This window comes from Hippopotamus amphibius, chromosome 10 (genome assembly GCF_030028045.1).
Source record: "Hippopotamus amphibius kiboko isolate mHipAmp2 chromosome 10, mHipAmp2.hap2, whole genome shotgun sequence".
NCBI classification, from domain to species: Eukaryota; Metazoa; Chordata; class Mammalia; order Artiodactyla; family Hippopotamidae; genus Hippopotamus; species Hippopotamus amphibius.
In genome coordinates this window covers 4,894,799-4,918,228 of record NC_080195.1, presented here as the reverse complement: position 1 = coordinate 4,918,228, position 23,430 = coordinate 4,894,799, and the positions used below count along the sequence as shown (strand labels likewise).

At 43.6% G+C, this 23,430-nt stretch overlaps 1 protein-coding gene across 5 annotated transcripts in view; it reads right to left on the bottom strand.

Annotated features, from left to right (window-relative positions):
- The window catches only part of MCPH1 (microcephalin 1), a 231,755-nt gene that overhangs the window by 142,498 nt on the left and 65,827 nt on the right, over positions 1-23,430 (bottom strand). For 3 of the 5 annotated variants that reach the window (XM_057696999.1, XM_057697003.1, XM_057697001.1), the window contains 2 exons: positions 12,822-12,859; positions 10,403-10,565 (listed from right to left, as the gene is read on the bottom strand). The exons of 1 other annotated variant lie outside the window; for it this stretch is intronic. In XM_057696999.1, coding sequence (XP_057552982.1) covers positions 10,403-10,565; positions 12,822-12,859 — 201 coding nt within the window. Of the gene's footprint in view, positions 1-2,886; positions 3,001-3,708; positions 4,431-10,402; positions 10,566-12,821; positions 12,860-23,430 lie in introns of all 5 variants that reach the window. One more of the 5 variants, XR_009047717.1, reaches the window with a different exon arrangement.

Sequence of the window (23,430 nt, the reverse complement as noted above, 5' to 3'; positions counted from 1 at the left end):
ACACATGTGGCATATAAAGTACATTCTACCTAAAAATTATTCAAAGTTAATCTGCCAACTTAAGGTTTACAAAGAAAAGAGAGAGAGAGAAAAAACAGTTTCAAGATGATTCCTTTTGAGTAGTCTGGGGAAGGCAGGGATGTACCAGAACATCAGCGGAAACCCCAGAGTCCAGTCTGGCTCTACCACTGGCTGTAATTTGGGGAGGGTGACTAAGCATTCTTCAGAGCAACACCACAGGCATGGGCTGCAGGAACTATGTTTCATTCTAATTCGGACGCTTGATTCTGTGCTCATGCCAATAACGTACAACACATCTTATCAGACTCATCGCTTACTGAGTTCAGTGTGAGAAAGCCAAAACTGGATCACGTTATTTCAAGACAATTGACCCACTATGACATCATTTTTTTTGATTTATGAAACACTCGATTATAACGTGTTTTTCTGTTCTTGTGTTAAGAGTTCACTGCTGTGAAATTTGGCTACAGAACTGATTTAGCTTCTAAGCCCTGTATTTGCATTTACAAGTGATTTAGCGTTAAGGCCTGCTATACAGCCTTATTCAAAAGCAGTCAGAATCAACACTTTTAAACCTGAATATAGAGGCTGAGTCACTCCTCTGCGTGTCTCTGAAAGGGGGTCGGAGCTACAGATGTTGGGAGCAGAGGCGAGAGAGGTCCCCTCTCCTCCCCGGACAGAGGTGGCGGGTAGGCAGGGTGGAACTGCAGGTAAGTCAGGAAGAGTGGCAAACACGGAACAAGTGAAAATGAGACGACTCTTCTAAAGAACTCGAGGGGCCCCACATTTGAACAAAACCCAACACACAAATTTCAGTCTAAAGGGACACTTTGGTCAAACCGATTTCTTTATTTTTCTGTTGTGTTACTTCCTGTCTCCTGTGAACAGGACACAGGCCTAATTTCTATGTGTCTGATAGACAACTCAGTCACAAAGCAGGAAAAACACACGTTATTCTCTTTGCTGAAAACAGCAGAGTTAACAATGGAAGTAGGAACTGCTGTAAACAAGCAGAAATGGCCAACACAGTTTTCGCGCGCGTACGCACACAAAAGACTGAGTGAAAATTCAAACTGAATTGTGTTATAAAATCACCATAATTTTTTGGCTATGACGAACGGGGCCACATACAACCATCTAATTTTGAAGAGCTGCTAGAATTCTCCTTTACAAAAAATTTCCAGAGAATACCACACAAACCCTGGAATAAAAACATTCCCACTGATGTTTTTCTTGGAGGCAAGTTTGTAGCGCTCGCCAAAAGGAATATTTTAAGAATCCCCCAAATTGCACTGGGGATGAGGAAAAAGGAGGCGGACCACAGGGAGACAGTCATTCCTTTTATACAAAGACAGCACCATCCTTTAAGGAAGGGTGTGGAATCTTCAAACCTTGACCCTAAAAGCAGCTGCCACCTGCAAAGCTCCTGTCCAAAGTTGTGAACAAGTTGCAGATGTGCATTAAACTGTGTATTAAGCTTTAGAAACTACCTGGTGTGGCTTTGTGAACGGCAGGGGCAACTTTTGTCTCTCAAAACAGTTCATCGTATTTGTCCAAATGAATTTGTTTAGAAAATTAAAGGAGGCCATTTAAGAAACAGCGAGTATGTCTGTCTTATTTAAGATGGAGCTGAACAGGGAAAGGGATTCAGTTCACGTCTACAGTTTTCTTAAGGCAATAATCTACAATATTAGCATCAATGAACACGTCACGCCCACTAGAGGAAACCTCTGAGTCATCACAATTACATGACCAGGCATTTTTCTCTAAGCCACAGTGCGTTCTGTGCTGTTCCACTTCCCAGGGGTTGGTGCTTTTCACAAGCAGTGAGTGGGCATCACTGGAAAGCTGTTTTCATAGAGAGACATAAATCCCAAAACCATCCTTAGACTCTGACAGCGATCACTGGGAATAACAGGACTCTGATGGTCCTGGAGAAGGTTAAAATATATGAACGTCGGTACCTTGGCAGCTTTAGGGGAAGTGGGGCTTCAAACACACTGGAACCCTCCAGATCAGGAACGCGTCTCTTCGTGGGTCCCTCAAAGGATGGACACATACGCTCCTCCCTCTGTCCGCCCAGACCAGCCCTGTTTCCAGCCTCCTCTCTCGTCCGTCCCCTTCCTTGTTGAAGGGGCCCCAAGGGTTCAGACTCCCCAGAGCCTCTTTCCCGGCAAGCGCCACCAGTGCTGAGCTGCTGTGCACGTTCTCCAGGACCAGCCCTGCACTGGACGGGTCCACGGCCAAGTGTTCACTGGTCCAGAGCAAAAGTGTCTACTTTCAATGTTAGGGTTAATGTGTTCCTTCCCTATATAAGACCATGGGGACAGGATGTAGGAAGTGATTTTTACAGCTCTTGTGGGGGATTAATATGTTATTTCTGCTGTAAGGCTAACACGTGTTGGGTTCTTACTTTTTGCCAGTCACTGTGAGGAGCCCCGGACACGTTTAACTCTTAGCTTTCACACAGTCCTATGAAGGCCATTCTGTCACTGGGTCCACTTCCCAGACGAGGAGCTGCAGCTCAGTGAGATGGTGCATCTTACCTAAGGCTGCCCAGCTGGAAGGTCCCTGGCACCCGGCGGCTCAGCAGAGTCTATTCCCATTGTACGTGGAGGTGGATTAACTTTAAATCCCCAAACCCGGGGGGCAGCCGAGGGCTCACCATTTAACTGTTCTCTACTGAATTATTTTTTTATTGTAACCGATGAAACATTGGGGCCTGGATATTGTCTTATAGTTTTGTGGGTCCTCCTCTATTTCCAAATAAGGTAAATGCACTGCCAATTTATATACGGTAAATGATGATAATATAATGGAAATGTGTGCTCTGTACACAGAGCAAGTGCGTATGGCTTTACATACGTGAATGGATGTGTGTTTCCAATGCAATCATTCAAGGGCCTTTTCATCCCATTCTTTCTCTCTGAACCTGCTGATTCCTGTCTTCTTAGTGGAAGGCACTGGATGTATGAGATTCTAGACCAATACAACATGTGATCCATCAGAAGTCATATCTTATAGAAGAAACTGTGGCTTACTTAGTGGCTTAGCAAGGGCAAAATACTCTTAGATTTTGAGGCAGATGCTTTTTCTACTATTTGAGATCACCATACTGGTACACAAAATGTGTTGTTTAAAAATGTGAATTGAATGCTTTCCTGCACTGTCTCCTTTGTGTTAAAATCCCAAGGAGGGCTCCCGGCTTCAGCGCTATGATACCCCACCCCATCCTCCCCTGCGGGTCAGCCCCGCCAGTGAGTACAGCGTCCTTCTGTTGGAGGCCCAGGGCAACCTGCTCCATTCTTTCTGTAAGTGTTTCCTCTTCACTCTGTTCTCAGTGTGCTCTGATTCTGAACAGCCTGTCTCCTTGTTTACAATGACCAAAGCCCGTTCTGAGAACTAGAAGTCATACGTGAAGGCGTGGGCAGGGTCCCTTCTGCGGGTGGGGTTGAGGGGGGCTCTGAGGGAGAACCTGGTCCAGGCCTCCCTCCTGGAGCTGCCGGGAATCTCGGGTTCCTGGGCTTGTGGACATGTCCCTCCAGGCTCTACCTCTTCACATGCCTCCCTCCTTCTGTGTCCTTCTAAACTTTTAGAAAGCCTGCCCTTATAGAATTCAAATCAGTTAAAAGTCATCAGCCAGGACACAATAAATGGTGTTGTACGGCCCTTATGGATTTAACGCACCTGTACTTGCGGGAACAGGCAGGATACGGCCCTCAGCTGTGCACAGGTGAGTCCCGGGATCTGTGAATGTGCGGCCTTCCACGGTGACAGGAAGGCAATGACATCAATGACCTCGAGGTGGGAGAGACCTTGGACCATCCAGGTGGGTTCCATGAGACCACGAGGGTTCCAACAGGTGAAAGACGGAGGCGGGAAGTCACAAATGTGACTATGAAAGCAGAGGTCATGACATAATCCCTGGAAGGGGCCGCGAGCCCAGGGATGTGGGTGGCCTCCAGAAGCTGGAAAGGGCCGGGAACAAATGTTCTCCTGGAGCCTCCAGAAGGAACGCAGCCCTGACAACACCTGGATGTGAGCCCAGGGAAACCTATTTTGGACTACTGACCTCTGAAGCTAACCTCTAATTGTTATGGCAGCCAGAGGAAACTATTACAGGACCATGGACCCTGAAGCAGAAGAAATTATTCAAGGTGATGCTGCCTTGTGTTCTTTAAGGCAATCGGCCAGGTGGGCTGACTGTCTGGCAGGGCTCCCCAGGGTGACACAGGGGCTCCCAGTGCTACCACCACTTGTACTTAGCTGGCGGAAGCAGGAGGGAGCAGAGGCGGCCTCTGTGTCGAACAGCAGGGCCACTCGTGCTGGGTTCGTGCATCCGGTGACGCCTGATGCGGGCTGGATGGCTCGTCCCTCACGGGTAGCTCTCTCAGCTCCGTGACATCTACCTTGGTGTGTAGGAGGAAAGAGAAGCCCCCACACACATCCCTCTAAATCATTACGGATCTCTGCTAAGTCATCGTCTCACCAACTGTTATACAGTCACCCAAGTCAGCAAACCCCGGGATTGTCTTTCACTCCTGAGCCCTCACAACCTGCAGCCCATCCGTGAGAAAGACCTTGACCTCGACCTTCACAAGAGCATCCAAATCAGAGTGCCTCTTGCTGCCTCTACCCCTCCTGCCACCGAATCCAAGCTGCAGTCCCTCCCACTGGAATACTGATCCCACCAGCTGCCAGAGGGTTCCCCGATGCTGTCCTGCTCCCCTGCAGGGAGCTCTGCACACAGCAGCCAGGTCCTCTGAGAAACACGAGTCAGGTCACATCACTCCCAGGACAGGAAACTTCCCATGACTTGTCACAACACGAGGAACAGGACACAGGCACTTGCCACAGTTCCCATCACCATCTGGCTCTCCCATCTCATTCTCTGCTACTTTTTCTCTCGGCGTACGTACCCTAATCCAAGCTTCTTTTTACTCCTCAAAGACACTGTTCCTGCTTGGGATTCTGCCCCAGCCTAGTGTCTGGGGGCCTCTCAGTCTAGGTCTGGAGTGCAAACTTTATAGGACCTGTCTGGGAATGCCACAGCCCTACATGTGCAGGCCCGGGGTCTCTGTGGGAATATATGGGCGTCTCTAAAAAGGTCTACCCTTTGTCTGGGTAGTTTGTGTTCTTATTTTTAAGTTGTGAGAGTTTATATATTCTGGATGTAAGCACTTCATCAGGCGAGATTTGCAAGTATTTTCTCCTGGTCCTTTCATGATGTTCTTCACAGAGTAAAAATTTTTAATTTTGATAAAGTATAACATTAATTTTTTCTCTTACATACATGCTTTTGGTATTGTATCTTAAGAATTCTTTGTGTAAACCAAGGTCATGAAGATTTTTATCCTATGTTTACTTTTTTTTTAAAAAGAGTTATTACCAATTATCTCAGAAAACTTTATTTAATTAATTTATTTATTTTTGGCTGCATTGGGTCTTCGTAGCCGCACATGGGATTTCTCTAGTTGTGGCGAGAGAGGGCTACTCTTCACAGCAGTATGCAGGCTTCTTACTGCAGTGGCTTCTCTTGTTGTGGATCACGGGCTTTAGGCACACGGGCTTCAGTAGTTGCAGCATGTGGGCTCAGTAGTTGTGGCTCATGGACTCAGTAGTTGTGGCGCACGGGCTTAGTTGCTCCATGGCACGTGGGATCTTCCCAGACCAGGGATTGGACCCGTGTCCCCTGCATTGGCAGGCGAATTCTTAACCACTGCACCACCAGGGAAGTCCCTATCCTATGTTTACTTCTAAGAGTTTGATTACTTTACATTTTCATCTGTGATCCAGTTTGAGGTAAGTCCTGTGCACAGCGTGAGGTTATGGGTTCATTTCTTGGTATATAGATGTCCAGTTGCTCCAGCACCATTTGTTGAAAAGACTGTCCTTTCTCCACCAAATGGCCTTGGTGTGTTTGTCAGAACCAGTGGCCATGTTCATCTGGGTGTATTTCTGGACTCTCTGTTCCACTGCGCCCGTCCTTTTGCTGAGACCACACTGTCTTGATTATTGAAGCATCAAAGGATACATTAAAATCAGGCAGTGTTATACCTCCAACTATTGTTTTTCTTTTAAATTTTATTTGTTATAGGAAAGCCATACACAAGTAATACAGACAATTAGGAAATTACAGGAAAACCAAAGAGGAGAATTACAATTACTTTATTCCTCACCTACAGATAACCACTATTACTAACATTTTGGGATATGTCCTCAATCTTTTTATTTGTTTCAAGTATACAAGTACACGCCTATATTTAAAAAAAAAAAACAGAATTGAGATCACATAATACACACTACTTTTATAACCTTTTTAAATGTTCAAAGAGCATTTCTCTTTCTAGTCAACTGTTCTTCTATGTGATTTTTTAAGGGCTGTGCAGTAGTTTGCCATCTGGATGGATACACCACAGTTACTTCTGCAATTCCCTATTGCAAATCTTCATTACAGCAGAAAAGAAATGAATCCCCAATCAGACAGTCACTTTCCATTTTTCTCTATTGCAATGCTAGTAATGAACATCCTATAAGTCAATCTTTAATGATCTTAAGACAAATTCCCAAATGTAGAATTATTAAGTCAAAGGCTATGAACACTTTTAGGATGCTTGCGAAATAACACCAAAGTGACCTCAGGAAGCCGGACCACTTTCTACCCTATATGCAATGTGTGGGGCGTTATTTCAGTACTACTTTGCCAATAACTGCGTCTTATTTTCTCTGCTAGTTTGCTACGGGAAAAACGCTCTGCCTTTCATTTTAATTGCTAACGGAGCACACGTTTCTTCCCGTGGTCTTACCCACTTGGATTTCTGCTGTGAATGGTCACGTGTGTCCTTTCACGGCCGGCTCCTGCTCCTTGAGCTGCTTTCATAAACATCACAGGGTGCGGGAAGGGAGGTAGGATGAAGCCAAGGCCGCCTTCACGAGGCCTCATCTCGGGGGAGGCGGGAAGACTGGAGAGAATCGGAGAAGCAGACGGCTGGACACGTGTTCTGGGTGGGCTGGTGGTCGCCCTCCTCCTGGGGTGCTCCTGGCCTCTGTGGGTCCCTCTGCAGGACCCCACACGGGGCTGTGCTCTCCGGGCCTGGTCCTTCGCTGGCCTTTCGCCTGCCTCTGTGCGCCCAGACTGCTGCTCCTCATTTCTGCCCTGTGATGGGTGAGGATGTCAGAGCCACATCCCCAGGGCTGGAGGGAGACCCTGTGGCCAGTGAAGCGAGGACGGGGAGAGAGGACAGAAGCACATCCAGGGACAAGTGACCTTTGCAGCCTGTGAGTGGACTCGGACTGCCCAGCCCCTTGACCGCAGCCCCACACACGTCCAGCTTAGGCTGCAGAAGGGTGGCTTCAATGATCTGCTCACCCCTAAATGTGTTTCTCATAAACGGGGACTAGCGCCCAGCTCCCTACATGCCTCCTGCCCCAAAACAGAGCAAACAGCTTCTGGCAGCCCCTGAACTTGCTCACCATCAGGCCGGGAGCCTGGGTCAAGGCTGAACCACACCAGAGCCCAGGAGTGAGACTGGATCAGGAGCTGGGGGTGGCAGATTGATACCGCCTGATACCCCAGAGGGGGTCACATCCCACAATCCATCTCTCCTGGGTGCTGGATGGTAGAATTTCCTGCTTGCACAGGCCTGAGCTGAGTCTCACAGCCTATGCTGGAAAGTAAAGTGAGGGAAGAAAGAGCAGGGACCGCTAGAACCCCATGGAGGTTTCATTCTGCTTTGCAGGGTGGGTGGGAAGCCAGGGCCCACCTTTGCATGGTGGGAGGTCAATGCAGGGACTGAACTGCCACCAGCCCCTTCTCCAGCTCCTGGGGTCAAGGTCAGGGGTGGGGAGGGGCAGTAGCTTCTGCGAAAGCTGCTTTGTTCCCAGGGTAGCGGGAGGAGTGCCCAGGCTCTGAGTCTGCACAGGTGGCTCTGACTCACAGGGAGGCTCAGCTGTGTGACTCCCCACCTCACAGGTGGAGAAGCGGAGATGGGGGTCTAAGGGTCCCACACAGAGGTGAGTACCCCTGAATCGAGAGCCCAGGCCAGACCTAGGAAATACATACAGGGAAAGGTAAGAGCAGGGGGATGACTGCTCAGATGGGAGCCTCAGTGTGACCTTTTCCCTCAAGAGGACTTCCTTTAGGACGTCACCTGGAGAGGCCAGCAGGGGGACACCAGGGTAGAGAGGTAGGCGGGGTTTCCTTCGCTCCACGTCGTCCCGCCATCACACAAAGCCCAGCCAGCCTCGCTACTCGGAGCCTCTCCTCCCTGTTCAGCCGGGCTCTCTACTCTGAAGTTGTTCTCTCTGGCTGGTCAGGCTGGGTGAAGGCTCTCCAAGTGGACAGGATCCCATTCCAGAAGGAACTGCCGCTCCTGGCTCTGTCTCCTTCCAGACGAGGGGAAGTGGCTCTTCCTCCTGCAAGCCAGGGCCAGGGGCACATGTCTCCAGCTCTGTTCTTCTCTCTCACAGCTGTTTCAGCTCTGCTGTTCCCTTTCCTCCACATACACATCCTAGAGTCGGCTTCTCTATATCGTCAGAGAATTCTCCTGCGAGCCTGAGCGGGAATGTGCTCAATCTGCAGATGATTTTGGGGAGGAGCGGCACTTTAACCATCTTCAGTCTTCAAATCCATGCGCACAGTATGTCTCTCTGTTGTTTTAAATTCGTGTTTTGTCATTTTCAGCACATGGATCCGGCACATCTTTTTATGTTAGATTTATGCTTAAATATCTCAGAGTTGACCTTGTATGATTGTATCCTTGTATCCTAATTTGCTGAACTCACTTATTAGTTCTGAGAGCTTTTTGGTAGATTTCTTGCAATTGTCTACATAGACCATCATGTTGTCTAAGAATAGAAGTAGTAGCTTCACTTCTTTCTCTCTAAACTCAATGCCTTTTATTTCGTTTTCTTGCCTTATTGCAATTACACTTAATCCATTCACTTATGTCACTAAGGGCAAGGGTCCTCCCTCCGGGCAGGAAGGTCCAAATGGGGAGTCCTGTCTGAGCACCAGAAGTTTATCAAATAACATGTTTTACTTCCTGCCTTGTTCAGAGACAGCAGTTAATCCCGCGGAGAATGGTTAATTCCACATATGGTTACCAGAAGTTACGGTGAGCCTGGCTCCGTTTCTAGCGGTAATTAGTGGGAGAATGTTGGCAGGACAAGGGGGGCACCCAGGCAGCGGTCTCCACGCCTGGCAGCAGTAAGTGCCGGCCCTCACGCCTGACCCCTCGGGTGGGTCTACGTTGCAGGAGAGCAGGCTGGGTACAGAATCCAGTACAGCTGCCTGGCCTCATAAAAGATAAAGGACGTCTCTTCCTCTGAAACATCAGGGAAGGAAGAGGTGACTGATAGACAGAGACCCTGTGAATTGGAGAGGAAGCAAACAGGATATTCGTTCCCGGAAGCTGGAGTTATTAATGACATTTCACAAATAAATGTGGATCGGTACTCAGACATAATTAGGTAAGGTAATCCCCAGTTGCCATCTATGCAAATAGGACTTTTGGGGGGAATTTCAGCCTTTTCCACTTCATGACTCTAAGCACTAATGTCCTAAACCTCCTGTATCGGACCAATGCAGGTTTAAATCATGACAAGGGAAAAAGACCACTGCTATTCTTGAAAATACATCTATAGCTTGTTTGCATATTATAATTCTACTGGTTTGAATTAACACAGTATTAATATAACACATACTTAGGGGGAGGAGAAGGGACGGTGGGTATTTAGCAGATGCAAAATAATAGTAAGTAACACAGGTGACAGATTATGCTACCCTCAGACAGCAATGCTTTGGAGGGACCACAAGCTGGGGATGAAAGTAAAAACAGAGAGAGTAGCAAACAATTTCAAGAATAATGAAAGCCATGATTAAAAAAGAAAACACCCTACATTTAATGCACGGAAATAAGGGCGAGTGATGTCAGAGACATGCACAAGATAAAACACATCCAAACGAGATTAAACGAACATGTTTCACCCTAAGTAAATCCATCTGTGAAAACAATCGCTGAATTCTTTTGGCTTTTTAATCCATCGCTAACATAGGTCACGCTATTTCTTGGTCAAACACAGAAGATGGTGCGTTTGACTGTGAGAACGTGCATTGGGCGTCTTCAGCCCAAGGCTGCCCTCCTCTTACTTCTGCCCGAGGCTGCGAGGTCTTTACCTGGAAGCCCACCTGCCCGAGCTCCCGGGGACCCACCGTGGGTGGAGGTGGGGAGTCGGAGGGACCAGGGCAGGAGGAGAGAGCGCGAGACTGACAGCAATCAGAGCACGGATGAACACGGATGCGGGGCCTCCCCTCGGCCTGACCCACGCCCTGTTTCAGGACACGCAACCCGAACGCGGACCTTGCCGACGAGCCACTTACCCACTCGAAGGAGAGGATCCAGCAGCCGCGCGCGATGCCCAGCAGCGCGTTCAGGGTGCGGCGTGGCGCCCCGGCGAGCACGTGCGTGGTGCTGCCGCACACCTCCCGGGCCAAGGAGAAGCCCTTCAGTCTGTTCACCACCTGGACCACCACGCTCTGCTTTCTGCCAAACGGGAAGAAAAGTCAGCATGAGGGGCGTGATTCCTGAGCATGAACGCCGAGGTGGGTGCAGTGAATTACAGTGAGAAAAACTAGAAAAAACTACGTTGGTTTCGGCTAGGGTGCTCATGTCTTAATTTCTTTAGAATCAATGACTTGAAATTTGGGGAAATAAAAAGATTCAGATCTCAACTGCAACTGTCTATTCTAATGGCTGAGAAAACGGTGGCCCCAAGGCTATAAGGGGTCTCCCCACAACCCCAGCATCCCACACCAGAGCTCCCGGCACCCGCCCAGACACCAGGGCAGGTATTCACTTTTGGGTTCTGTTTGAATCAGTTTCTGCATGCTCAGGACCAAGCTTCTCACTTATTTTATTTTGAAAGTATAACATTTGTCAATAGTCAAACACATACCTTTTCTACTAACAGGGGAAAAAAAGGTCCTTTTTATTAAATAATCAGATCAAATCTCAGGGCAAATTTCACAAAGCTCATCAGTGTTTATCTTCTGGTCTGAATGCCTTAAACACGCTTTTCTCTTTTTAAATATTCTTTCCCTCTAACTTCCTTCCCGAATCACTCTCCATTTTCTTCTCTTCCTTTTACCATCACCTTTCTATGCCTTTAGTTCTGATGCATTGCTTTTCCCTCTCCCTACTGGAAAGTTTTGGAAATCCCCGATGAAACACAAACAGTACGTAGGCTTTCTGAGCCGCAGCATGACGTGCACAGTGAGTTAAGAAATAAACTTCTCTCCAAAAATTAAATTCCAAAGGGCAGGAGGCGGTTTTGTCCGTGCTTGTGCAGACCGTCTCTGACAATTCCCCGTCCGCCTTCCGGCATTTCTTATTTTTACCGCCAATGACCTTGGGTTTGCCCATCACAAGACCCGTTTCTTCACTCGTGAAATGGAAGGCCTGACCTCTACCCTGGTGAGACGTTCTCAGGGATCCCCAGGGTACTGCAGATGGACAGGTCAAGGCCAGGCCCCATCACCACTTCACCCTGAGGATCTGTGCTTATTGGGGCTGTGGAAAATATTAAACTGGGGATAACGAAAGGCAAAGAAAACAAAAACAAGAAGAAGTAAAAACCTCTAACCCAGATGCTCTCCAGAAACCTCGTTCCTGAGTATCTATGATTTTCTCATTCCAAGTCTGGGAGCTACTGGCTATTTGCAGCTGTGCTAATCAATAACAAGGATCTTTTCAAGACAGGGCTAATTAATATGCCCTCAGAATGTCTAGGTCTTGTTCTTACCTTCAGACAAGAAGTATATGTGGGGCAAGAAAGAATAAAAAAGAGAATATGGCCTAAGTGAAGAATCTGAATTTCAAAACGTCAACTGAGAAAATAACTTATCAATGTTTTTGTTTTGTTTTGTTTTTTTAATTGGGGGCAAAAATACAGATTTTTAATAATGCTAGACCTGTATTCAATATTCATTTCTGTGTAGACTATTTAGGGTGACCAATATATTTCACAAGATATTAACAGAAATTGTGAGTGTGCTTCTTTTTCACTAGATAACATGGGGTGTTTAAACGACCAGTCCTTTTAATTTCATGCACAGGTGGAAAGGAATCCTGCTACAGAAAGTGCTGGAAGCATGCACTCTTTTTGCAGCCTGCTTTTCACTGAGATGCCCTAATGTTTTGGTGAATGTCTTAAAACCCTAAAACTTCTGATAGATATAAAAAACAGTTTCCCCCTTTAAACAAGAATTCAAAAATCTGTTGCAAAGAATATGGCACTGTGTTTTTCTTGGATGTGCTGTATTGTGCTAAATGTTTAAGGAAGATGATAAGAGCACCACCAGCAAGCTGTGAACTCTCCCACCAGATGTGCAGACAGCTGCTTTAATGTGGCGGTGGAAAGCTTCCCACCAAAGCGTTTCCTTAAGACCTGTAAGGGAAGTGCTTCCACTAAGTGAGGCTCCACTCACGGGGCCTTCGTGGAGTGGAGGTGGTGGACACGCAGAGCCATTAGGTACGAGGCAAGCAGGAGGAAGAGCGAACACTAGGACACCTCTAAACGCTGCCCAAGCCACTCAAAAGGTCTCCAGTGCTAAACTGTTCACAGTCTTTGAACCACCTCTTTTATGTCCAGTGATCTTGTAACTCCAATGCTAATTATACAGAGTAACAGTGATACAGCACAGAGGTGTGAGCTGCCAGAGAGCACAGCAGCTCAGTATACGAACGAACACTCTAGAATTTTATATTGAGTAGAAAGTTATCAAAACAATGAGTACTTACTCAGATGGCATGCTTGTCATGACTAATGTTCTTGTTGGCTAGAGATGTCAAAAGAGAAGGAACAAAAAACAGTCAAAAATATAAAAAATATTTTTCCCACAGAAATAAACTTTAATATGTTTTCTGAAAAGTTACATCACTTAAAAGTAAACATTTAAGCATATATCAAAGGAAAAAAAAGTTTATACTCCTGGAAAAAAACAGCCCAATAGATAGAAACTCAGATACTATCCCGAAACCAACCCAAAATAACCCAGGACATGAGGTAGGAGAGAAAAAAGAAAGTTTCCCTTCAGGAGTCCATTCTACCAGTTGGCTAGCAGACTTCCAAATGTGCCAAACTGTGGAGAAACTTCCAAGGAAGGAGAGTGTAAGAAAGGCATTTTTCTTGCAGGCTTAAAACCCATTTTTCCTAAGGCTTCTAGGCAACCATATTCTTGTCTCAAACACAGGTACACAGTAATGCTTCAGCTTCTGCTCCCTGAGTCAAGCAAACTCTTTAACCACTTCCACACAGAAGAACAGATAATGGGACTGCATCCCCTATTAATTGGAATTATAAATTTTTTAAAATAAAACTTTAAAAATACTTTCTACTGGGCTTCCTAGGTGGCGCAGTGGTTAAGAATCCGCCTGCCAATGCAGAGGTCACGGGTTCGATCCCAGCTCCAGGAAGATCCCACATGCCGCGGAGCAACTAAGCCCGTGTGCCAAAAAAAAAAAAAAAAAACTTTCTGCTTATATAAGAAATGCATGCTGATGGCAAAGAATTAAATACTTTAGAACTATATAATTAGACACACAAATTCCCCTAGTCCCACCAGCCAGAAATGACTATTGTTTTACAATTTGGTATATATTAAGTCAAATGTTCTCTTTATTTAAAAAAAAATGTGAACACACATTATTCATGCACTCTTCCAGCTCATAGGAGGTTCTTCACATGCAACCAGCTTTCAGTATAACCACAACTCACCAGGTGGCACATGTACTGGTGCCCTGAACGGTCCAGTGAATGAACGAGGACGAAGCAAAGGCGCCCAGAGGACCCGGGGACATGTGATGGACTGAGGGCCTGTGTGCCACATGGGTGTACTGGGCGGGGGGGTGGAGTGGAGGAAGAGACAAGATGATTGAGAAAGATACTCAAAGCAAGACTCTCACGAGTGGCAGATGAGCTACCTACTATCTAACAATGGATGGCACTGCCCTGTCCTTTCGTTATCGCTCCAGAGCATCCTTTGTCAGCTCCCCTCTGTTTCTTATATGAGTGGAACATGTGCACAGCTCCCTGGGTTGAGTCTGGAGACAAGGCCTTTGTGTAGGAGCCTCTCATCACTGAGTAAGATTCTGGCTTCAGTGACATCCCTGAATAAAGACTACATAGGCCCAGTGGCTTGGGCAGCCCCAAGTAAAACCCTGGAGGAGGCCATTCCAAGGCATTTACTTTCTTCTTTGGAACCATTCAAAAGAAGCGTGTAGGGCTTCGTTGGTGGGAAGTACTAATTTCTAGAATGAAGGGATGAAGGGGAGAGGGAAGAGGAAGTTCTCCCATCCTCCACATCACTGGGCTTCTTCTCCGTGACTGCAACTCAGGATGCTTCTCTTCTTTACCTGCACTCACGCCCCAGCTGAGCCCTCACACAGCCTGCAGGCTTTATACACCAGCAACATCCTGACAATTCTTGATTTCACATCTGTAGCTCAGACCTACTCCCTGATGCCCTGACTCAAAGACTCTACTGTCTATCTGACATCTCCATCTGTAGGTCTAATAAGGGTCTCAAATGTGACATGTCCAAAACTAAGCCACTGTTCTAGTTAGGCAATTAAGCAAGAAAAAGAAATAAAAGACATCCAAATTGGAAAGGAAGAAATAAAACTACCTCTTTTCACAGATAAGATGTTACATGCAGAAAACTCTGAAGAATCCAGAAACTGTTAGAGCTAAACGAATTTAGCACAAAGTTGCAGGAAACAAACAAAAAAAATGCACAAAAGTTAGCTGTATTTCTACACATTAGTAATGAACAATCAGAAAAGGAAACTAAGAAGCCAATTCCATTTATATATCATCAAAAAGAATAAAATACTTAGGAATAAATTTAATAAGGAAGATGCTATCCTTGGACACTGAAAATTTTTTTTAAATTGATGAAAAAAATTAAAAATGACCTAAATAAATGGAAAGACAGCCTGTGTTCATGAATTGGAAGACTTAATAGTATTTAGATGATAATGCTTGCCAAAGCAGAGTCAATGTAATCTCTATCAAAATTCCAATGACAATTTTTTTAGAAATAGAAAAATCCATCCTAAAATGCACATGGAATTCCAAGGAAACCCAAATAGTAAGACAATCTTGAAAGAGAACCACAAAGATGGAGGTCTCACACTTCCTGATCTCAAAACTTACTACAAAACTACTGTATTCAAACTGTATGGTAATGTTATAAGGCTAGATATGGATATAGGACTGAAAGTCCAGAAATAACCCTCACATCTATGGTCAACTGATTTTTGACAAGGTTGCCAAGACCATTAATGGGTGAAAAATACTCTCTTTGACCAATGGCGCTGAGAGAACTGGATATCCACATACACAATAATAAAACTGGACCTTCACTTTATACTATATGCAAAAAGTAACTCAAAATGGACCAAATTTAAGAGCTAAAACTATAAAAGTCTTAGTAGAAAATGTAGGGGAAAATCTGCATGGCACTGGATTTGGCAATGGTCCCCTAAATACGGCACCAAAGCATATGGCAAAAAGAAAAGAACTAAACTGGACTTTGTCAAAATTAAAGACTTTTTTGGCATTAGAAAACACTATCAAGAGAGTGAAAACATAACCCACAGAATGGGGGAAAATATATGCCAATCTTATACTTGATAAGGGTTAATATCCAGAACATGTAAGAACTCCTACAACCAAATAATATATAAGAGCTCAATAACAAAAAAGGACAAACAACATATTTTTTAAATGGGTAAATACTTTGAATAGCTATTTCTCCAAAGCAGATAAGCAAATGGCCCATAGCATGTGAAAACCACTAGTCATTAGGGAAATTCAAACCCAAACCTAATGAGATACCACATTCTAGATACCAGGATAGTTACAACCACCACCACCAAAAAACAAAAACAAAACAAAACATCCAAAACAACAAGTGTTGATGATGGTGTGAAGTTGGAAGCCTCATACACTGCTGGCTGGAATATATAATGATGCAGCCACTGTAAAAAACATTTGGTGGCTCCTCAAAAAGTTGAACATAGAATTACCATACGACCAGCAAATTTACTCCTGGAATATATATATAAAAAATTGAAAACAAGGACTCATATACTTGTATGTGAATTTTCACAAGAGCTAAAAGGTGAAGAAAATTCAAGTGTAAATGGTTAAACAAAATTTGGCAAATACATACAATGAAACATTATTCAACCATAAAAACAAATGAAGTTCTGATACATACAACATGGATGACTCTTGAAAACATTATGCTAAGAGAAAAAAGCCAAACATAAAAGGACAAATATTGTGTGATTCTACTAATAAAATATCTAGAATAAGTAAGTTCATAGAGACAGAAAGTAGATCAGAAGTTACCAGGGGCTTAAATTTAAGAAAATTGAAATCGTATCAAGCATCTTTTCCAACCACAATGCTATGAGATTAGAAATCAATTACAGGAAAAAAACTGTAAAAAACACAAACACATGGAGGCTAAACAATACGCTACTAAATAACCGAGAGATCACTGAAGAAATCAAAGAGGAAATCAAAAAATACCTAGAGACAAACGACAATGAAAACACAATGAGCCAAAACCTATGGGATGCAGCAAAAGCAGTTCTAAGAGGGAAATTTACAGCAATACAATCCTACCTCAAGAAACAAGAAAAATCCCAAATAAACCATCTAACCTCACACCTAAAGAAACTAGAGAAAGAAGAGCAAACAAAACCCAAAGTTAGTAGACACAGAGAAATCATAAAGATCGGAGCAGAAATAAATGAAATAGAAACAAAGAAAATAATAGCAAAAATCAAATTATAAATAAAATTAATAAACCTCTAACAAGACTCATCAAGAAAAAGAGGGAGAGGATTCAAATCAATAAAATCAGAAATGAAACAGGAGAAGTTACAACAGACACCGCAGAAATAAAAAGCACCATAAGAGACTACTACAAGCAACTATATGCCAATAAAATGGACAACCTGGATGAAATGGACAGATTCTTAGAAAGGTATAACCTTCCAAGACTGAATCAGAAAGAAATAGAAAATATGAACAGACCAATCACAAGTAATGAAATGGAAACTGTGATTAAAAATCTTCCAACAAACAAAAGTCCAGGAGCAGGTGGCTTCACAAGTGAATTTTATCAAACATTTAGAGAATAGCTAACACTCATCCTTCTCAAACTCTTCCAAAAAATTTCAGAGGAAGGAACACTCCCAAACTCATTTTATGAAGCCACCATCACCCTGATACCAAAACCAGACAAAGATACTACAAAAAAGAGAAAATTACAGACCAAAAACACTGATGAATTTAGATGCAAAAATCCTCAACAAAATACTAGCCAAGAGAATCCAACAACACAGTCAAAGGATCATACGCCATGATCAAGTGGGGTTTATCCCTGGAATGCAAGGATTCTTAAATACATGCCAATCAATCCATGTGATACACCATATGAACAAACTGAAGGATAAAAACCACATGATCATCTCAATATATGCAGAAAAAGCTTTTGACAAAATTCAACACCCATTTATGATAAAAACTCTCCAGAAGGTGGGCACAGAGGGAACCTACCTCAACATAATAAAGGCCATATATGACAAACCCACAGCAAACATCATTCTCAATGGGGAAACACTGAACACATTCCCTCTAAGATCAGGACCAAGACAAGGATGTCCACTCTCCCCACTACTATTCAACATAGTTTTGGAAGTCCTTGCCACAGCAGAGAAGAAAAAGAAATCAAAGGAATCCAAATTGGAAAAGAAAACGTAAAACTGTCACTATGTGCAGATGACATGATACTATACATAGAAAATCCTAAAGATGCCACCAGAAAACTACTTGAGCTAATCAATGAATTTGGTAAAGTTGTAGGATACAAAACTAACGCACAGAAATCTCTTGCATTTCTATACACTAACAATGAAAGATCAGAATGAAAAATTAAGGAAACAATCCCATTCACCACTGCAACAAAAAGAATAAAACACCTAGGAATAAACCTAACTAAGGAGGTAAAAAACCTGTACTCAGAAACCTATAAGACACTAATGAAAGAAATCAAAGACGACACAAACAGAGGGAGAGATATACCATGTTCTTGGATTGGAAGAATCAACATTGTGAAAATGACTATACTACCCAAAGCAATTTACAGATTCATTGCAATCCCTATCAAATTATCAATGGCATTTTTTATAGAAATAGAACAAACAATCCTAAAATTTGTATGGAGACACAAAAGACCCCGAATATCCAAAGTGATCTTGAGGGGAAAAAACGGAGCTGGAGGAATCAGATTCCCTGACTTCAGACTATACTATAAAGCTACAGTAGTCAAGCCAGTATGGTACTGGCACAAAAACAGAAATATAGATCAATGGAACAGGATAGAAAGCCCAGAGATAAACTATGGTCAACTAATCTATGATAAAGGAGGCAAGGATATACAATGGAGAAAAGGCAGCCTCTTCAATAAGTGGTGCTGGGAAAACTGGACAGCTACATGGAAAAGAATGAAATTAGAACACTCCCTAACACCATACACAAAAATAAACTCAAAATGGATAAAAGACCTAAATGTAAGGCCAGACACTATAAAACTCCTAGAGGAAAACATAGGAAGAACACTCTTCGACATAAATCACAGCAAGCTCTTTATTGATCCACCCCCTCGAGTAATGGAAATAAAAACAAAAATAAATAAGTGGGACTTAATGAAACTTATAAGCTTTTGCACAGCAAAGGAAACTATAAGACAAGAGGACAACCCTCAGAATGGGAGAAAATATATGCAAACAAATCAACAGACAAAGGATTAATCTCCAAAATATATAAGCAGTTCATGCAGCTTAATATCAAAAAAACGAACAACCCAATCAAAAAATGGGCAGAAGGCCTACACAGGCATTTCTCCAAAGAGGACATATGGATGGGCAAGAGGCACATGAAAAGCTGCTCAACATCACTCATTATTAGAGAAATGCAAATCAAAACTACCATGAGGTATCACCTCACACCGATTAGACTGCGCATCATCAGAAAATCTACAAACAGTAAATGCTGGAGAGGGTGTGGAGAAAAAGGAACTCTCTTGCACTGCTGGTGGGAATGTAAATTGATACAGCCACTATGGAAAAGAGTATGGAGGTTCCTTGCAAAACTAAAAATAGAGTTACCATATGACCCAGCAATCCCACTGCTGTGCATATACGCAGAGAAAACCATAATTCAAAAAGACATGCACTCCAATGTTCACTGAAGCACTATTTACAATAGCCAGGACATGGAAGCATCCTAAATGTCCATCAAGAGATGAATGGATAAAGAAGATGTGGTACATATATACAATGGAATACTACTCAGCTGTAAAAAGGAACGAAATTGGGACATTTGTAGAGTCATGGATAGACCTAGAGACTGTCATACAGAGTGAAGTGAGTCAGAAAGAGAAAAACAAATATCGTATATTAACCCATATATGTGGAATACAGAAAAATGGTACAAATCAACCCGTTTGCAAGGCAGAAATAGAGACACAGATGTAGAGAACAAACATGTGGACACCAAGGGGGGAAAGCAGGGAGGGTTGGGGTTGGGGGGGAATGAATTGGGAGATTGGGATTGCCATATATACATTACTAATGAGAAAAAAAATATCAAATTGTATGCTTTAAACATATGCAGTTTATTGTAGGTCAATTGTATCTCAATAAAAGTTCTTAAAAAAAAAAAAAAAAAGAAGTTACCAGGGGCTGGGGGTGGGGTGGGAACTGGGAGTTACTGCTTAAATAGCATAGAGTTTTAGTTTAGAATGAGGGAAAGGTTTTGGAAATATAGTGGTGATAGTTGTACAACGTTGAACATTGCCACGAAAGTGAACACTTGAAAATGGTTAAAATGGTAAAATTTTCTGTTATATGTATTTTATCACCATAAAAGAAAACAACTAAACTACTGATGTTCTCTCCCAAACCTATTCCTTCCACATCTTCGTTTGTCAACGCAATTCTGTTCTTGCTCAGGTCAAAAGCGTTTTCAGTGTCTTTGACTCTCTAAGTTTTTCTCACGCCCCACACATCCGATTGTGACCTGAAACAAGTAAGCTGCCAGATATTTCTCCGGTAAAGAGGGGTTTACTCGGGATCAGCAGAGACTTGCAATTCCATGTGGGCAACCAGGGCAGGTCACGTGCAAGTCCCCGAGGGGCAAATGAAGGAGAATGGCTTTTACAGTGGGAAGGCGGAATTGGGAGGGCCATCACAACAGAGCCCATGGCTTTTCCCTGGCTGAGTCCCTGCCAGGAAAGAAAAGGAGTCTGTCTTTCTCCCGTTGGGCTCTGCGATCATCACTGGGCGAGATGGGGTTTCTGTTTATTAATTTCATACACAATCCATTGGCACTTCCTATCAACTCAACCTCCCAAATGTATCCGAAGTCTGACCCCTTCCCATTACTTCCACTCCTAACATCCCATCTCTCACATAGATGAAGTGATGTTACTATCAAAGCCCCTTACATCATCTTCTTGCTAAAATCCTGAACCTTCAACTTCAATATTCAACATAGAAGCAAGAGTCATACTATTTAGACATAAGTTCGGTCATTTCACTCCTAATTTCTCAGCCTCCAACGGCTTCACATCTCACTCTGAGTAAAAGGCCCTTTATAGGAGTAAGTGTATCTACTCATCTGATCTTATAAATTAGGAACTGAAAAGTATATCCAGTATAATTCTCTTGATTAATCGAGGAAGCTCCTTAGAAAGTGACATGTATTGATATTAGCAATTTACTTAGAAATGAATAACAAAATAAGATTGTTGATGGGGAAATGGATAGATATTTGACAAAGTCAATATTAGAAACAGTTGGGAATCCCCTGGTGGTCCAGTAGTTGGGACTCCACACTCTCACTGCCGAGGGCCCAGGTTCCATCCCTAACTGGGGAACTGGAATTCCACCAGCCACGCGACTCAGCCCCCCCCCAAAAAAAGAAAGAAAAAGAAGAAAGACTTAGTTGTAGAACCAAGGCAAGGCTGGAGGAAAAAACTGAGAAATACTTTTAAATGGAACAAAAGGTTGTTGGGTTTCTTCAGTGGAAAACTGTGCACTGTTTGTCACACTTATCCTTCAGGGTTACCTGATTCTATGGGGTTTTATGCCTTTTGTTGTTTCTGAGCTACTTTACAACTCTGTTTATTATAGAAAACTGAAAGTAATGCCAATAATTCTTGTGTATAGAAATGCAAGTCTGTCCCGAGGAGGTTCAACTGACTTTTGAGGGGAAAAAACCAGCTCTGGATATGTTAACAAGGCCATTTCAGCACTCCCGTGGTCCATTAGTGTGTCTGCTCTGGGATTCTCCTCTGAATGGGACAGGATAGCTTTCAGGTTCCATCACTAATTGATGAGTTACATACAATCCTGATCGTGTATTCATTTTCTGTTATTAAGAGCCTTCTGATGTACCTTTAGAAAAACTCATCTTTTAATGGTTTTGAAGGTCTGCCACTGAGATGCCCGATAGATTTACCTGAAGAGGTTGGTAAACGTCGTCACCAGAGGACAGCTCACATCCAGGCACACCTTTCACTGGCTCCACAGGTGAATTCAGTGGCAACAGAACTTTGCTGACTGTTTTTCCATTTTAATTGTCCTCTGTACTAGTGTTTGTTTTGTTTTGTTTCATTAATGGCTAAATTATTCTCTATTAGTGGAAGCAATGGTGGACCGAGCAGGACCCTGAAGGGTCCTCCCAGGTACAAACGCCCCTCTGTGTGTCCCTGGTTTTAGTTTGTAGAAGAGGGCTTTAGCCTCCCAGGCCTTCCCTGGGTCCTGAAGAGCAGACTCAGGCAGTTACCGATTCCATAAGTGAGGGAACTAGAAGCAAAGAAAACGTAGACAAGGAACAATAACACTGGGCGCCAGTTCCCCCTGGAGAGATACACGCAATAAACTGGCACAGAGCTTTCAGCTTTTCTGCAGGAACTAAGGCCACCCCCACCCCCCTTGGCGCCCAATTCCCACCCCACCAAGTGGAGGATGGTGACTACACATTGAGCCCAAGCACTTAGATCCCAGGCTGCTTGGAACCAGAAGGCTGGTAATTAAGATTCCTAAACCACCACCCTGATCCGTCACCACCAACCAATCAGAAGAAAGTCATGCACCCTGCAGCCCTCCCCCCAGACACTGCCTTTAAAAAACCTCCTCTGAAAGCCACAGGGGAGCTCCAGTCTTTCGAGCAAGTCCTCTCTGCTGGGCCCTGTGACGGACGCTGGACCTTCCTTCACCACAACCTGGAGTCAGTAAATTGGCTTTGCTATTTGGTAACAAGTGTACAATTCTTTCCCTTTTTCTCTGAAAGTTTTTATAAGAAAACGTTTAAACTATTATTCAGGTGAATATTTTGTTAACTGGCAGGGCATATGATTACTGCAGAAACAACTCAGAGGGTCAAGTATCACATTATCTCCTGTAGTGCCTGAAGTGTGGCTCACATCCAGCATGCTCTGTTGAGTGGAAGAGAATTTTTACACACAAAAGTCAAGGTATTTTCCCTCCTCTCAGAATGCTATCACTACTGGGAAATATAAGAGGCAATTATACAAAAAGAATATACGAAGCATAAGAAACACAATCAGATGCTAGTAGACCCAGAACAAGACTGTAGTTCAGGACATCCTTCTGCACCTCGCCTGCTAGTGACTTTGTATTTGATGGGCCACGTGGCCTTTCCTTACCTCATGTGTCTCATCTAAGAAACGAGACAGTGAGTTAGTCCTAGAGTGCTACGTGATTAATAATTCTGTTGAAAGCAAGTATTAATCCTAGCACTTTTGTAAATTATAACCTTCACAGTACGTAATTTCATGAGAATACAAGCCATTTCTTAACTTAGTCATTTATCTATGTAACCTTTGCTACATGTCACATTTCAGTGAAGGTAATAAAAATGGGGACAAAGTTCGGCCGTTTTATTCTCTGTTAATGATGGTGACATGACCCTTCTCCACCCTGGTCATGAAAGATACATGTAAGGTGATATGCACAGCATATAAATCTAATAAAAGTAAATCTTACTTAACATTATTGGAAAAGACCAAAAAAGATCAGCTAACATTTATTAGAACCAGCCACATTCAGTGTTGAAAAATTAAATAGTCCTTTGAGGCTGAGACCTGGATCTACCTGCCCTATAAGATGCATTCCCAACCTATTGAAAGATGATCCTCCATGACAAACTTGAACTTTATCCCTGTGCCCCAGAACCTAGAACACGGGTAAAGAGCTCTTCCCACTCTGGTATGTTCTTAGAAAAGCATAAATGAAAGGACCA